Source organism: Accipiter gentilis, chromosome 24, assembly GCF_929443795.1.
Source record: "Accipiter gentilis chromosome 24, bAccGen1.1, whole genome shotgun sequence".
In the NCBI taxonomy this organism is placed as follows: Eukaryota; Metazoa; Chordata; class Aves; order Accipitriformes; family Accipitridae; genus Astur; species Astur gentilis.
In genome coordinates this window covers 13,080,514-13,095,681 of record NC_064903.1, presented here as the reverse complement: position 1 = coordinate 13,095,681, position 15,168 = coordinate 13,080,514, and the positions used below count along the sequence as shown (strand labels likewise).

The following is a 15,168-nucleotide window of genomic DNA, read 5'->3' as shown; positions in this document are numbered from 1 at the left end:
TTCTTAGAAATCTTCTGAGCAGCAGCTTGGCTGCTCCTGCTAGAGCCTGTTGCTACAACTTAGTTTTTACTAGAAGCTGCTCCACAATCACATATAGGATAGGAGAAGGAGACTAAAGGGAAAGATGTACCATAGGAAAGAAAGGCTATAGGGAAAAAAAAAAAAGTCACAGCCACCGAAATACCTGCTGTCTGCTGTGGTGGGGGATGCGGACAATCCTCTGAAGCAGCCAGAGCTTCCAGTGCCTGCAGGGTGGACACTAGGGCATCGTCCAGCTCTTGGGCATGGTCTCGGACCGTCCGTGGTTGCACGTTGTCTATCAGCGTGACAGGGATCTCGTCATAGAGAATGCCGCAGAGGTGCCGGCCCTGCTCGTGGCTCTGGGCAGCTGCCCGGCGCTTGGGGTCGTCCTCATCTGAGCTGTTGTCTCGGAAGCCGGGAGGGGGGGCAGCAATGGCAGGGAGCAGGGATGTTGTCTCGTCTTCTTCCTCATCGCTCCCGGGAGGGGGAAGTGACATCAAGTCCACCATATTGTCCCGGGTGCTGCCAGGCTTGCCCCCCTTGCATGAGGCCAGCCGGCTCTTGATTTTGGCTTGGCAGGACTCACAGTAGAAGTGTGAGGCATCGCTCCGCAGGTGGGTGTCTATGGTATGTGCCCTGGCCCTGCTTGCGTGCCTGTCTTGGTCAAGGCCATCTGGGTCATACTGGTTAGCTGCCCCATTGTAGCCTTGGCCAGAGCTTTTGGAAGTGGGGTCGGATTTGGTCCTGGGACGAGTTTCCTCAAAAAAAATCAGGTTTTCATTGATATCTGTCCTGCTCTCTCTTTCCTTCCTCTGCTCTCGCATGTGCAGGTAGCAAAAACTGATGAGCTCTGAGTCCGAAGCCCTGGCAGCTGGAACCCCAGCTGCTCCGGTGCCGGTGGCAGAGCCACCCACCAACCCGCTCTCTTTCTTTCCCGCGTGCCCCGCCGCAGCGGGCCGGTGTAGGTTGTGTGTGTTGATGTAATCTAAACAAAAACCACAACAGGCACATTAGCAGCAGCATCTGGGAGAAGGGAAAACAGCACAGGGAAGCTCCTGCTCACCCTGGAGAAGCATTCACGTGTTCTCTGCCCTCCAGCCCTTGGCATGCCAGATTGCAGTGGAACATGGGTGTTCCCTGTGGCACAGCCAGGTCACCTGGCTTGTCTTTTGAAAAACCATCTTCTGCAACCTGCTGGGCTTACCTGCCAGTAATGACTGCAGGAAGAAATGTCCTGCACATGCAGATCATAGAATCATAGGATGGTTTGGGTTGGAAGGCATCTAGTCCAACCTTCCTGCAATAAGCAGAGACATCTTCAACTAGATCAGGTTGCTCAGAGCCCCATTCTACCAGACCTTGCATGTTTCCAGGGATGGGGCATCTACAACTTCTCTGGGCAACCTGTTCCGGTGTTTCACCACCCTCATAAAAAATGTCTTCCTTATATCTAGTCTGAATCTACCCTCTTCTAGTTTAAAGCCATTACCCCTTGTCCTATTGCTATAGGCCCTATTAAAAAGTCCATCCCCATCTTTCTTATAAGTATTGAAAGGCCACAATAAGGTCTCCCCAGAGCCTTCTCTTCTCCAGGCTGAACAAGCCCAACTCTCTCAGCCTGTATTCATAGGGCAGGTGCTCCAGCCCCCTGATCATCTTCATAGCCCTCCTCTGGACCCACTCAAGCAGGTCCATGTCCTTCTTATGTCGGGGGCCCCAGAGCTGAACACAGTACTCCAGGTGGGGTCTCATCAGAGTGGAGTAGAGGGGCAGAATCGCCTCCCTTGACCTGCTGGCCACACTTCTTTTGATGCAGCCGAGAATGCAATTGGCTTTCTGGACTGTGAGCGCACATTGCTGGCTCATGTCCAGCTTTTCATCCAGCAGCACCCCCAAGTCCCTCTCTGCAGGACTGCTCTCAATCCCTTCATCCCCCAGCCTGTAGCGATAACAGGGGTTGCCCCGACCCACATGCAGGACCTTGCACTTGGCCTTGGTGAACCTCATGAGGTTCACATGGACTCACTTCTTAAGCTTGTCCAGGTCCCTCTGGATGGCATCCTGTCCCTCAGGCATGTCAACTGCACCACTCAGCTTGGTGTCATCTGCAAATTTGCTGAGGGTGCACTCAATCCCACTGTCTATGTCATTGATGAAGTTATTAAACAGTACTGGTCCCAATACGGACCCCTGAGGGACACCACTCATCACTGATCTCCATCCAGACATTGAGCCATTGACCACTACTCTCTGGATGTAACCATCCAACCAATTCCTTATCCACTGAACAGTCGACCCATCAACTCCATCTCTCTCCAATTTAGAGAGAAGGATGTTGTGGGGGACCGTGTCAAAGGCCTTACAGAAGTTCAGATAGATGACATCCATAGCTCTTCCCTTGTCCACTGATGTAGTCACTCCATCATAGAAGGCCACTAGGCTGGTCAGGCAAGACTTGCCCTTGGTGAAGCCATACTAGCTGTGTCAAATCAACTCCCTGTCCTCCATGTGCCTTAACATGGCTTCTAGGAGGATCTGTTCCATGATCTTCCCAGGCACAGAGGTGTGGCTGGCAGGTTGGTAGTTCTCAGGGCCCTCCTTTCTACCCTTTTTAAAAGTGGGGGCAATGTTTCCCTTTTTCTAGTCACTGAGGACTTCACCTGACTGCCATGACTTTTCAAATATCATGGAGAGTGGCTTGGCAACTACATCAGCCAATTCCCTCAGGACTCTGGGATGCATCTTGTCAGGTCCCATAGACTTATGTATATTCAGATTCCTCAGGTGCTCACAAACCTGATATTCTCTTACAGTGAGAGCGACTTTGCTCCCCCAGTCCCTGTCATACATCCATCCATTTGAAAGGTGTGGGAGAGAGGTTGCCAGCGAAGGCAAAAAAGTTGTTGAGTACCTCAGCCTTCATCTCATTCATTGTTACCAGTTTGCCAGTTGTGTTCAACAGGGCAGTACACTTTCTTTGACCTTTTTCTGGCTGACATACCTATAGAAGCCCTTCTTATTATTCTTTGCGTCCCTTGCAAAGTTCAGCTCGAGCAGCGCCCTGGCCTTCCTGACGCCATCCCTACACAACCAGGCAGTGTCCCTATACTCCTCCCAGGATACCTGTCCCTGCTTCCACTGCCTGTACATTTCGTTCTTGCCCTTTAGTTTGACCAGCGGGTCTCGACTCATCCATGCCAGTGTCTTGCCTTCTTTTCTTGATTTCTTACACCTGGGGATTGAGAGCTCTTGCACTCTATGGAAAGCATCCTTAAAGATCTGCCAGCTCTGTTCTGCTCCCTTGTTCCTGAGGGCAGTTTCCCAGTGTGTCCTATTGGCTAACTCCTTGAACAGATCATGAGGTGGAAGGGATTTTGGGTGATCAGCTTGTCTGTACCCCACCTCTGAGGCAGGAAAACCATAACTAAAGCAACCTTCATAAATGTGTGTGTGTGATGGAGGGGAGCACATTCCCATGGGCTGCTCTGTATGCGCCACACGTGCCTCGGCCTCCCTACCTGAGTACGTGGGTCTCTCTAAAGGAAAGGGTTCAGCCCTGAGGGACACCATGCATGTTGCCACCAAGAGCAGGAGGGGACTGCTGACACTGAAGTCAAGGGACCTTCTGGCTCTGAGACATCAACCCCTCCCTGCAATAAGGAGAGAAGGGAAGACCTGGAGGAGGCAGAAGGAAGAGGGACATACAGATTTACATGGTGGACATGGAAGATGGCCAGCTCAAAAGAAGCCTGTGCGGTACTGAAGAAGCTGTCATGCCTTTTTTTCCTAAATCAATAAAAATCTGGATTCCCATTAACAAAGAACTGTTGGAAGTGTTTTAGTGAGGCCCTTAGGTGTGGCTGGGCTATAGCGATGATGGAGGCCAGAAGAGCCTAGAGGGTGGCTGGACAGGATTTAGAAGCAGTTGAGCTCCAGCCAGCAAAAGTCCTGTGACACACTGACGGAGCAGGCCAGCTCCTCGTGTGGTTTGCTCCATTGTCTCCAAAATGATTACGTGCTATAGAGTTTAATCATATAAATTTTACAAAGTTAAATATTATGACATTTATGATAAGAAAGTATTGACCCTAAAGATGTTTTTTTGTGAGGAATTAGATCAATAACACTGTGGACCAGCAGCACAACTGATCAGTGCCCTTTTACAAATGACCTTTAGACATCAGAAATATTGTCCTGTTCCTCCCTCTCCATCTCCACACCTATCTCTTTTCTAGACTAACCGCAAAAAATACCTTTAAGCTTTCCCGACATGTCTGTTTCCTAAATGTCTCAGCTTTCTTACTGCTCTGGGCTGGACTCCATCCACATTGGCTACCTGGGAAAATGTCTTGTTTCTGTGCTGCATGACAGCAGCAGGGAGAGGAAGCAAGATCCCAGTAGCTTGCTGGGAGGCAGAGCTGGGCAGAACCAGAGGAGGGCTGGCCAGCACAGTAGGCAGTGAGACACAGGGATGCGGATGCTGCATCATGGAGCCACCAGCCATATTTGGAAGGCAATGGGAGCAGCCTGGCTGCATGCATGAATGAGGACCTTCAGCCTCAGTCTGCCAGTTCACACATTACAAGGCAAGAAGGAACTGTTGTCACCATTTTTGTATAATGGTGGCCAGACCAAGCAGTTTTCCTTAGGACACTGCTAAACGTGGTGCAATATTGCCTTCCGCGGAGACATCCAACATAGCTTGGCTGACTTTAAGCGACAGATATCCCCCTAGTCTCTTGTCCCTCACTGCCCAAGATCCATGCATTGTTTCTGTCTAGCTGACAGCTATTGGATCAGGCTAGCTCCGAAAGAGCCCTCTGCTCCTGCTATTAAATATTTCCCTGCAACAGCCTCCTCTTTCTCCCTTGTGCAAGGCAAGCAGCTGAAATATTGCTCGAACTTCTGGCCAGTGGTGCAGCCCTCAGGAGGGGCATCTGTCTGCATTACAGGTTGAATTGTGCAGCTGTGCTGAGAATGGCTGCCAAGGGGATGCAGGCTCTGCCTTACCAAGTATAAATTAAATCAAATAAATCCTAATTAAATTCATTAGCTCAACAAATTGGACAATTTGTCTCCCCAAACACATCTTTGTATTAGAGTGTTCATCACCTGCAATGCTAAAATCCCAATCAAAACAATCTCTCTCTCATTTATGGACATACTGGTACTCAGAAATGGCAGCTGTGTGAGTGAACACAAGGCTGCTGCAGCTGGGGATGTGCTTTCAGCACTGGGCTGTGGTGGGGTGGCATGGACCAAAGCAGAGGATTTCCCAAAGCCAGACATCTCTGATGGGTCATGCTAGCAGCCTGCCCTGCTTGGACAGCCTTGCTGGCTGCCCATGCCAAGCCAGGGCCTGTTGCCGAATGGGGCCAAAATCCTAAAATCCATAATCCAGCTGCTGGCTGCTCTGGGGAAGAAGGTCCCAACGAAGAGCTGAGAGCAACCAAGAACATGGAGCTGCTTGGCTGATGATGGCTGCTGGTGGGAGCGGGGAGAGCAAGGGGCAGGGAAGCAAATCGCCTGCGCAGCTCCAGCACGACACAACCCTTCCTGCGGAGGGCAAGGATCTGGCATATGGCTCTGCGGGGAAATGCGGAGAGATGGATCTAACTGACAGCATCCGGACAGAGCGTGCATTTCTAAAAATGTCTGCAGTTCAGCAGGAGGTTTTAATGGGCCTCAGGGAAGATGGATAAGCTCCTCTGCTAGGCAAAAAGCATGGGCCAGGGCTTGATTTTACATTTAAGATTCTGGCACAGCCTGCCTGCAGCCTAGAAAAGTCAAAGCCTGGGCTAACTTGATTCATCCCAGTGGGGCTTTCTTATCGTTCCTGCAGAGATGTGCTAATGATCAGCCGTCCCTTCTCCCTGTGATCTGCCTAGCTCCTGACAGCTCAGCCTGCAGCTGTAGCGAGACCAGAACTGTGAGCAGACTTTGTTTTCTCAATACACACTAAATTCACTCCTTCTGAAGAATGCCTGAGTGGCTGGGCCACGTGTACTGAGTCTGCAGGGAAACTGTTCCACTCCACTGGTCAGAGAGGTTTTCATTGCACCCCGGAGGATAGACCAGGCTATCCAGAGAGGGGCTAGCTCTTTGGTATGAAGACCATATATCGATTGCTCCATCGCTTCCACACTGTCACTTTCCCTCACACTCATTCTAGCCCCCTGCAGAGTGACATTGGTTTCTTGAGACTGTCAAGAAAAGGGCAAGACCTACTACCCCTTTTGGCATATGTTTGGACCATGCCCTCAAAGCACAGTCTCCCTGAGGAAAAATGCTGGCTGTTATCATTGTTGCTAGAGTGTGGAAAAGCACCACTCGCACATGCTGAGACATTCCCTGAGTGACCAGTAACTGTGGGTGCTGCCAGCCTCCCTCTGAGGCCTTGGGGATGTTCTGGGATGCTCTCCACTTCCCACTGCATTCCTCTGACTCCCCACAGGCATGTGCCCCATGTGTCCCTGTAGCCGATCTCAGGGTGACATGACCCAGGGAAGTACCACTCTCATGATAGCCAGTTAAGTTGGAAACACCCTCCACTCATAGCAAAATGTGACTAAATGTGTTTCTGTAGGGCACCCAGAGCAGAGAGCAGTGACAGCTGTCAGTAAGAGGTGCAGCTGAAGAAACAAAAGGAAACCATGTGCATATACTTACACCAACATCACCTGCTAGGTCTTTCCCTGGATTCACTGAGGTTGCCACAGATGCTTTCCTGATGCCTCATGTGAGCGTGTCTCCCACATGTGCCAAGCCTGTGTCTGGGTGCCTTCCTCAGACCTCAGAGGCACCAAGTCCTTTCCCAAGGACCCTGCTAGCTCTCAGCACTCCTTCCACCTCCCCCAGCTAGTCCCATCTTGAGGAGGCAGTTTTGACACTCTGCCAGCTAAACTGAAGACTTGTCACAGCTCTCTGGAGCTGCAGTGTCACTTGGGAGGTCTAGGGGCAACCTTCCAGAGTCAGATGGGTGGGTACTTTGGCCATCTCCAGCCACTGATCCTGTATTTCCCTACACAAAACATATTCAATGTGAACACCTGCATGGAACAACAGCACATAGCTGATGGTTGGCTTTTGTTTGAAATCACTCTTGAAAATCATCGATCATTCTGAGGGTGACTTGCACCTGCAATCCATCCTCAAGGAACAGAGCATCAGTGCCTGGTGGGACAGAACCTGTCTTTAGCTGTTCTGGTCTCCTGCTGTGCCCAGACCAGCCCTCTGCTCCCTGCATCAGGCTGGGCACCTGAAAAGCTGGGACACCAAAGTTTCCTTCCTGATTTAGGAAATCAGCAGAGCAGCTGTGCTTGCAGAGCTGCCTTTGGAGCCCAGACCCCCACTGCTGAAGGCAGCAGTGTCCAAAGGCAGCAGGAGCACAGTTCCTGGCTGAGTGCATAAACTCACGTTGGTCTCCGGAGCCGGGATGCCGGCCAAGAGGCATGTGCTGCATCCCTGCGGCAACGCACAGGCTGTTCTGCGAGGACCCAGCATTTAGCTGGCAGCATTACAAGTCTTTTCAAATGGCACCTCCTGGATCTGCTCTAGGAGCTGCCAGAACAACACTTGCAGTGAGTGTTTAGGGCCCAAGCTGACACCACAAGTCAGAGCTTATCCAAAATGAGGACTTGTTTCCCTGCTTCTTGTTTTCTGGTTAAAAGGCGTCTGCTGGTTCTGCAGGGGGAATGGGAGCAGAGGGGAGATGCCAGAGAAACCCTTCTCCTTTCTAAAGCTGCAGAGCCCTGGGCAGAGGGAGGAGGAAGAGCGGGAGGCTGGGGAAGGGGCTCGCACAGAAAGCAGAGGCTGAAACGTACCTGCCTTGATAATCTGAGGTGGGGGTGGCTGGCTGGGGGCCCTGGAGAATATCATCTTCTTGGAGTCCACCAGAAGACGGCAGTAGCCTGCAATCAGGCAGGCGAAGTTGGTGGCTTCAGGCCACTCCATCAGCAATACCAGCGGCTGGAAGGCAAGAGAAGCAAAGCACATGAGGGTCACATGGCTCAGCCAACATGGGACCAGTCCTCCAAAGGGGTTGCGCTTGGGCCCTGCACTGGTGTAACTTGTGAGCTGGCTGGCACTTTTAGTACCCTCACCAGAAAAACCAGCCAGGTGCACATCCTTGCTCCAGATCACCTAACAAATCGCTGTGCACAAGAAAGTGCCTTGCTGCAGCTGTAATTCCTGCTTGCTGACTCTCCTAAGGATGATGAAAGAAGTGAAGCCCTGCAGGGCACAGACTGTGCATGGCAGGGTCCCCATCCAACTGGCTCCTGGTTGTTTGCATGTCAATGTTCTAAGCCTACCTGCAATCACCAGTTTAGCCATCAGGCCCTGGGGAGCTCAGGGAGTTTGTGGAGTCTCCAGCTGCCAGAACCCCTGTTTCATTGCAGGCACCATGCTGCCCTCCCATAAACTAAGACATCTGCTTCCAGCAAGATGCAGAAGGGGCAAAAACCCATTACAGGCTCCCCCAGCCACCACTTGGAGCCTGTGGATCTTATTTAAATCTAACCCTCTGGAAAATTAAATTTGTGCTTAGGAGCAGATGGTGTCTTCTCTTTTAGGAGAGCATTTATTCACACACTAAAAAAGGTCTTTGCTTTAAAGAGAAGAAAAAAATCAGACACAATCTGTGTGCCACGTATAACCTCACTGCACAATCTAGTGGCAGGCACCATGACTCCCCGACTCCCAGCTTGTCCCAAGGAGAAGGTTAGCTAGCCTGGGGAAGCTGTCGGGGTTGGATCCACTCTCTTACCTGCCTGGTGAGGTCCCATGCGCTGCTGGGACCCACCTGGGCAGAGCAGCCTATGCCAGCATACCTCAGTCGAGCAGTTCACACTTGGTCTGAGCCCCCAGCACCGTACTAGGCAGACCCATGAGATGGAAAAAAAAATGACAGTGCCTTCAATAAAGTTACTGCATGGCAGGTCTAGTCCTCATCTACCCCTTGCACAAAGCACCCCTACCTAAAGGACATTTGTACCCAGGTACAGGGCTTATCTGAGGCAACTGGGGGATGTTTAGCTACTGCTGTGGCTTGGGCTGCCTGTCCTGCCATGCTCAGTCTCTTGCACACTGACAGCCCTCCAGGACTCAGAAGAGCTTGTTTACCACATCCAGGGCAAACCAAGCATGTTTTAAAAACCACTTAAGCCTATGCAGTGTGAAAACCATTAAAGCTATCAAACCATTAAAGTTTTCTTGTTTTACAACCACAGGAAGTTCCTGGCACCCACTGGCCAGTTCTGTGCTCTGCTCAACACTTGTTTTCTTAATCCAACAAGCCAACTCTGGCAAAGGAAGACCCGGCTTTACAGTACATCATGCTCTGGACCATACAACGCAATTAACCTGGGTGTGAAGTCATCAGCCCTGGGCAGAGCTGCGTGTGATACCAAAGCCATGCCAGGAGCCTGATTCCTCCTAGGACCAGGGTAAAGAAGTTCCCTCCTTGGCTGCTACACAGGAAGAGAAAGGAAAATAAATAACCCAATGCAGAAGAGAAATAACCTGACAAGCGAACACACTCTGCTGAGAGGCTCTGCCCCTGCCCACTTGACGGGGCTCTTTCTGCATCATGGAAAATAAACCTGAGATGACACAGATCAAAGGGAAAGTATCAAGACAGAGAGAAAAGAGAGAAGAGATTCTCCACATAGCTTGAAGGAAGCAGGCATGCAGCGGTGAGGGGGGTGTGTGTGTGTATGACACCTCTTAGCCCAGCTCCAGTCTTGACATAAGTGATGAAAGGAAACCATGTGTTCCAGTTCTGCCATATGAAGCATCCTTAAAACAAGTGCCTTCTACATAGGGCTAAGCCTTCTTGGGTTTTTCAAGCCATCTGTTGAATAAAGAGACATGTGTGCATTTTCCCACCTCTGTTATGCAGCAGTGAGGGTTTCAGTGCTAGCTAGCAATAAGAAAGGAAGCAAATGCCAAGGGGAGGGAGGCAATTGCTGATGAGTATCCACTACTGGGAGATTAAATGAAAAGGCCAAGGTGGGTTGAGAATTCCCTTTCAAAAGGAAAGCTATGGGGGGTAGTTTCCACCACATGTGAGTCACACACCAGAGATTCACAGCTAGTGTGTCTCAGGGACACCAGGGCTGAGTGGCACAGAGTCATGGACCTTCATTGCCTCCCTGTCAGCACTCATTGTTCAGCCCACAGTGCAGTCCCAGTACCCCAGCTGGGTACCCGTAATTCTGAGATCCAGCCCTATTTCCATCTTTGTTCAGATACCTCTGCTTCAGGATGCACCCACCTATCCAGAAATGGGACTGTAGGTTCTTGCTGGCAAGAAGCAGCCCCTGGATCAATCCTCCTGAAGGGAGACAGGACTGAGATACCACTACCTGGTAGTGGTACACCTGACTGGTGTTTCTTGGCTACAAATAAAACACAGGCAACGCACCAAGATGCCGTGAGCTCCCTGCCAGGTCTCCGAGCAAGCTCAGCCTCCAGACCAGCTTCCAGCAATCAGTGTGTGGCATGCTGGGGTTAATTGTAGCACGCTGCTCTGAAAAAGAGGAATCTTAATACTGATTAGCATTACAGCTTAGCGAGGGTTCTTAGAAACAATTACTTCACATCCTGGCAAGCAAGCGGTGTGAGAGCTCTTCTCTAATTGTCAAGCATTCAAATATTGTTATTAGGGATTAAATCAGTTCAGGGGCAGCTTGAAGCCATCCACCCGCGCTGCCGGCAGTGCTCCAGCAAACTCCCCATGGTCTGGGATCCCATGCTGCAGGGGCTCTGTGTCCTGCTGATGGATTAATGGCTATTTAAAAAGATATTGAATGTGAGCAAAGCTGCTGCAGCTGGACTGTGCATCTCTCCTGGCCTCAGTGGCTTCTCTGCTTCTCACCAACAGAGGTCTGGCTGTAACCCTTTCCCATGTGGGGTTGCAAGACTGAATCTCTCTTCCATGCACCTAGATAATTTTCCTGAGATTGCAGCAGCTCAGCTGCCTTTGAGACTTCCACCCTGCTGCCACATCTCCCTGGAAGTGGCCAACAGATCTGAAAGTGATTTGTGGGGTCAAGAGGCAAAGAGGCAACATGATCACAGCAGCCTTGCTTCCTTGAGAAATCAGGCTACAAAGAGGAGGTGTCAGGGATGGAGATGCTATTTTAGACATTGGCAATCTTGGTCACCCTGTTCCACGCAGGCAAGGCAAATGAGATCTTGCGGAGATAGCCAGGCATAGGCGAGCTAAGCAGACATTGACTTTCTGAACAGTTGCATGAAAAATTTCCAACTAATGTTCTAGGGGTTTTAGATGGTAAATCCAGGGCAGCTTTGCAGGGACCTGCTTTAAGTAACAACAACGCAGGACTGTAGTCTGTGCTTTGGGCTTCCTTGTGATACCTGTGTCTTGCAGCAAATGGGATTGACGTCCTTTCCTTTGGAAACATTCTGCAAGGAGCAGTAAGGGCTCATGCCTGTGGTCAGTACTGGCCTGGCCCCCAAGGGGCTGGGGCTCATGCAACATCCCTGCCTCCCCCTGCAACTTTTTTTAATTCACTGCTCAATCTCAGCCAGATCTGACAGAATGGCAGCAATCTGAAAGACCATGAATCTTCATAAGTTTTCTAAGCCCGGTGGTGTGGTAGAGCAGAGAGACTTCTGTGAGCAGCTGGAAGGCAGGGAAGGATGCAGCAGGAACAAAACTTCCTCTAAGACCTGCTCCCTGCCTTGTTGGCACTGATTTTTTTGGAGGTGGCTACAAAATGCAGTACCTCTTTCCCAGCTGTTAATCAGGAGATGGTGTTAATCACTGATGGGGAACAAGTTATTAACTAGGATAACCCTCTGGTTGTCATCCTGCCACGCACTGATGGCGTGTCTCATGTGAAGCAGCCCATCCTCTTCCTCCTCCTCACCAGCATGTTCTTGCTGACAGCAGCAGGGGCTCATACCTTGGTGGTCCCAAGGACTCTGCTTCCCTGGGCTGCCAGAGCAGAAATGCCTGTCTGATTTTTGTCAGGGCAGCAGCACCTTTAGAATGAAAGCTGTTTTTACACAGAAGCAAAACTTAGTGGGATAATCCTACTGCTCTAAAGATGCCAAACATCAGATTCCTAGCGGGACACACAGGTAACGGTTCATCTCTGACCTGTAATATGCCAACATGAAAAGAAGAGAATTTTAAAGAGAATGCTCTTTCTACATCTAAATGCATAATACCAGCCTGAAATTATTGATATTTTGATCTTTCATTCATACTGGTTTTCTAGATTTTCTAGTCATAATGAGAAAAGGATATTTTTTCACTTAAATTTTCCTGCTTGGCAACCAGTCTCTCTGGAAAGTAAAACAAAATACATTTATACTGGATATGAGAGATGAGTTTTCCATTAGCTTATTAAGGATATAGTGCTTTTTCTATTATGCCCTGCCTTTAAATCAAACCTCGATGTCCTTCTGGAGGATATTCTCTTTTTCAGACAGAGGTGAAGGTTTCATAGAAGAACGTCTGAAGCAAATTTTATGGCCAGGGTTATGCTAGAGGATCTTAACAGTCCTCATATTTAAATTAATTTATGACCCAATCTGTGCATGCTATAACCCTTAAGCTTATGTGCATTTCCTTTTAATCTCCCCCCTTTATCATGTACTTTGGGTCTTACCCTGCTTCCTTTAATGTAGTGCAGTAGAAAGGTGGGAGATGAGTTTACATAATTTATGTTCCCTGGTTTACTTGAGATGCGCTGCCAAGTTTATACTTTATAATGTAGGCATTGGGGCCTAATGAGACAGCAGTCAATTTTTCACTTGTACATTGACCTTTCCTTCCCTCCCTTTAAGCATTATTAACTCAGCTCTATCAATACCAGGCTGCTTGTGATTACGACCATTATTTCCCATTTGTTGATCAATAAACCTCCTGCCTTTGTTAGCAGCAGACCTTCAGGTTTCTGCAGCAGCGTCTCCTTCCTTAGGGTTTGAGCAGCCACCACCTCCGCTGGGTGGATGCCCTCCTCGTTCCCTGCATGGTCCCACAAAATGTCACAGCAGAGGGGGACGTAGCACTATAGACTGCGAATTTGTAGGTGTCTCCTTCTCTCCACTCCGATGGTGATGCTGTGTCCCTTGTGGTGCTGCTCTCTCTGGGGGAAGGCACAGGTCCAGCCAATGCCTTCCCATCGTGCTGCAGCTGCCACCCTTGGCTGGCTTTCATCTTCCCCCTGACTACTCAAAGGGCTTGTGCTCTTCCCTGTGGGATTTCTAGTAACCAGAGCCTCCTGGAACTTTTGGCATCCTCCACATTTCCTATTTGTTGAAACAAGTTCTCAGGACTCCCAAGGTTGCAGCACCATCGGGCTGCGCTTACGCCCACAGCACTGGATGCCTGAGGTCTGCTTGTTTGTTGGGGTTTTTTTCTTCTTTCTTTTTTTGAAATAAACAAATCAGCCTGGCTTTGCAGGCTTGGAAACTCATCCTCTCCACATTGTCTGACTCTTGTGTTTCTGGCTGGCTCCCGTGTTTCCGGCTGGCTCCCGTCCCAGGTGCCCGTGGGCAGCGCTACGGGTGGTGCCAGGGCTGGCACCACACGCTGGTACATGCTTTGCTTTGCATCCCACTAGAAAGGCTCTGCGAGGGGGGGGACACTGCATCTGCCCCTCCCGCCCCAGGTACTGAGCCAAAGGAAGCCTCAGTCCCTCCCTCTCTCCCACAAGATGACAGCATTTCAGAATGGCTTAATGCAAATAAAGATGAATTCAGCTTAGGGAACCAGAGCCTTTAGGTCCATCATCACTCCAAAACCTCGCTCTTTGTGTAGGAGAAATCCAATGGCCTTCAGTCATTGCTTGCACGAGCGGAAGCAATGCTGGCCTCACCTGCCCTCATCAGTTGATGGGGCTCCCCACCCCAGCAGTTTTCAGACTACAATTTGGCAAACGCACGTACGGCACTGGCCTCGGCACCCACAGTGCATCCCTGCCATGCTCAGCTGCAGGAACACTGCTGGGCCCAGGGCCAGCTGTGGCCCCACCACCACCCGCTGCTGCCGGCTCCGGCAGGGAAGGCTTGGAGGCAGAGGGGTCACCATCCCATCGCCAATGAGAGGGAGGGGTGGCCAGCGGGCAGGACTTGGCTCCTTGCAGGGGAAGAGGAGAAGGCTGCATCCCAGCCATGCACGGCTGCTTTTTATTTCCGTGGCAGGCTGGAAGCATGCCAGGGACCCTGGGACACTGTCATCAATAGCCAGATTCCAGGCACAGCAGCAGCCGGGGACCTTTCTGAATTAATTTTTCCTTTGTTTTCCTCTGTCGAGTCTTGATCTCGGCTAAAGCACTGGCTGGCTACAGGCCCTGCTGGGAGACATGAAGTCAATTACCCCGCTGCCTTTGACTGAATTGCGCTTGGCGAGCAGCCAGCCACCGTGGGCTCCTGCCCCACAGCCCGGTGCAGGGACTAGGTGCAGCCTGGGACAGCTCCTCCGTTACATTGCAGACACTTGTCTGGGCTCAGGCGATCCAGGTGCCCCCTGAGCGTTCCTCTCTCATTCCCATTCAGAGGGCTTCAGTAGCTTTTTTGCCAGTGTCAAGACTGTTAATAATAAAAAGCCCAGTGGTGTGTAGCTGTGTAAATCAAAAAGGAGAAATGCTCCATTTGAAAAGGCATTTCAGTAAGAACAAAACCTTTGCTTCTGCAGGAGCTGCAAAGCCACACAGCCAAGGGTGTGACCTGGTGGAGCCACCTGGCTGGACATCAGGAGCTGGCTCTGGCGTGTCCATGGAGCTGAGCAGCTCTCCCCGTGTCATCTGCACTGGGGAGCTTGGGTGAGCGTGGCGAGCAGCAGCCCCTCTGCCTCCTCTGCACCCCGTCGGTGCTGCTGGGCTTGCCCAGATGCCGGGCAGGAGATGCTGACACTACCCTTCTGGGAATGTTGGGAGGTAGAAGAGGACTTTGCAGTCCTGTCTGTGCTGGGGAGGAGGGGAGATGCATGTGTGGAAGCCCAAATCTGAGCTGGCTCAGAAGGATTGGGTGCTTTCAAATGCTGGTCCCAGCAGTGCCAGGCAGCTGGAGGGGGAAGCCCCCAGGAGATGCAGTCCTGCGGGGCCCCCAGACCACCGAGACAAGCTGCATTTAATGCATAAAGAACACAGGAGACACCACGTGCCACCA

The 15,168-nt window shown here is 50.8% G+C and overlaps 2 protein-coding genes across 4 annotated transcripts in view; both read right to left on the bottom strand.

Moving 5' to 3' along the window:
* Nucleotides 1-15,168, bottom strand: part of LOC126050292 (gamma-aminobutyric acid receptor subunit gamma-4) — a 338,971-nt gene that overhangs the window by 6,786 nt on the left and 317,017 nt on the right. The window lies entirely within an intron of this gene.
* The window catches only part of FRMPD3 (FERM and PDZ domain containing 3), a 65,031-nt gene that overhangs the window by 5,117 nt on the left and 44,746 nt on the right, over nucleotides 1-15,168 (bottom strand). For all 3 annotated transcript variants that reach the window (XM_049827946.1, XM_049827945.1, XM_049827947.1), the window contains 2 exons: nucleotides 7,845-7,989; nucleotides 185-1,006 (listed from right to left, as the gene is read on the bottom strand). In XM_049827946.1, the coding sequence (XP_049683903.1) occupies nucleotides 185-1,006; nucleotides 7,845-7,989 (967 nt within the window). The remainder of the gene's footprint in view (nucleotides 1-184; nucleotides 1,007-7,844; nucleotides 7,990-15,168) is intronic.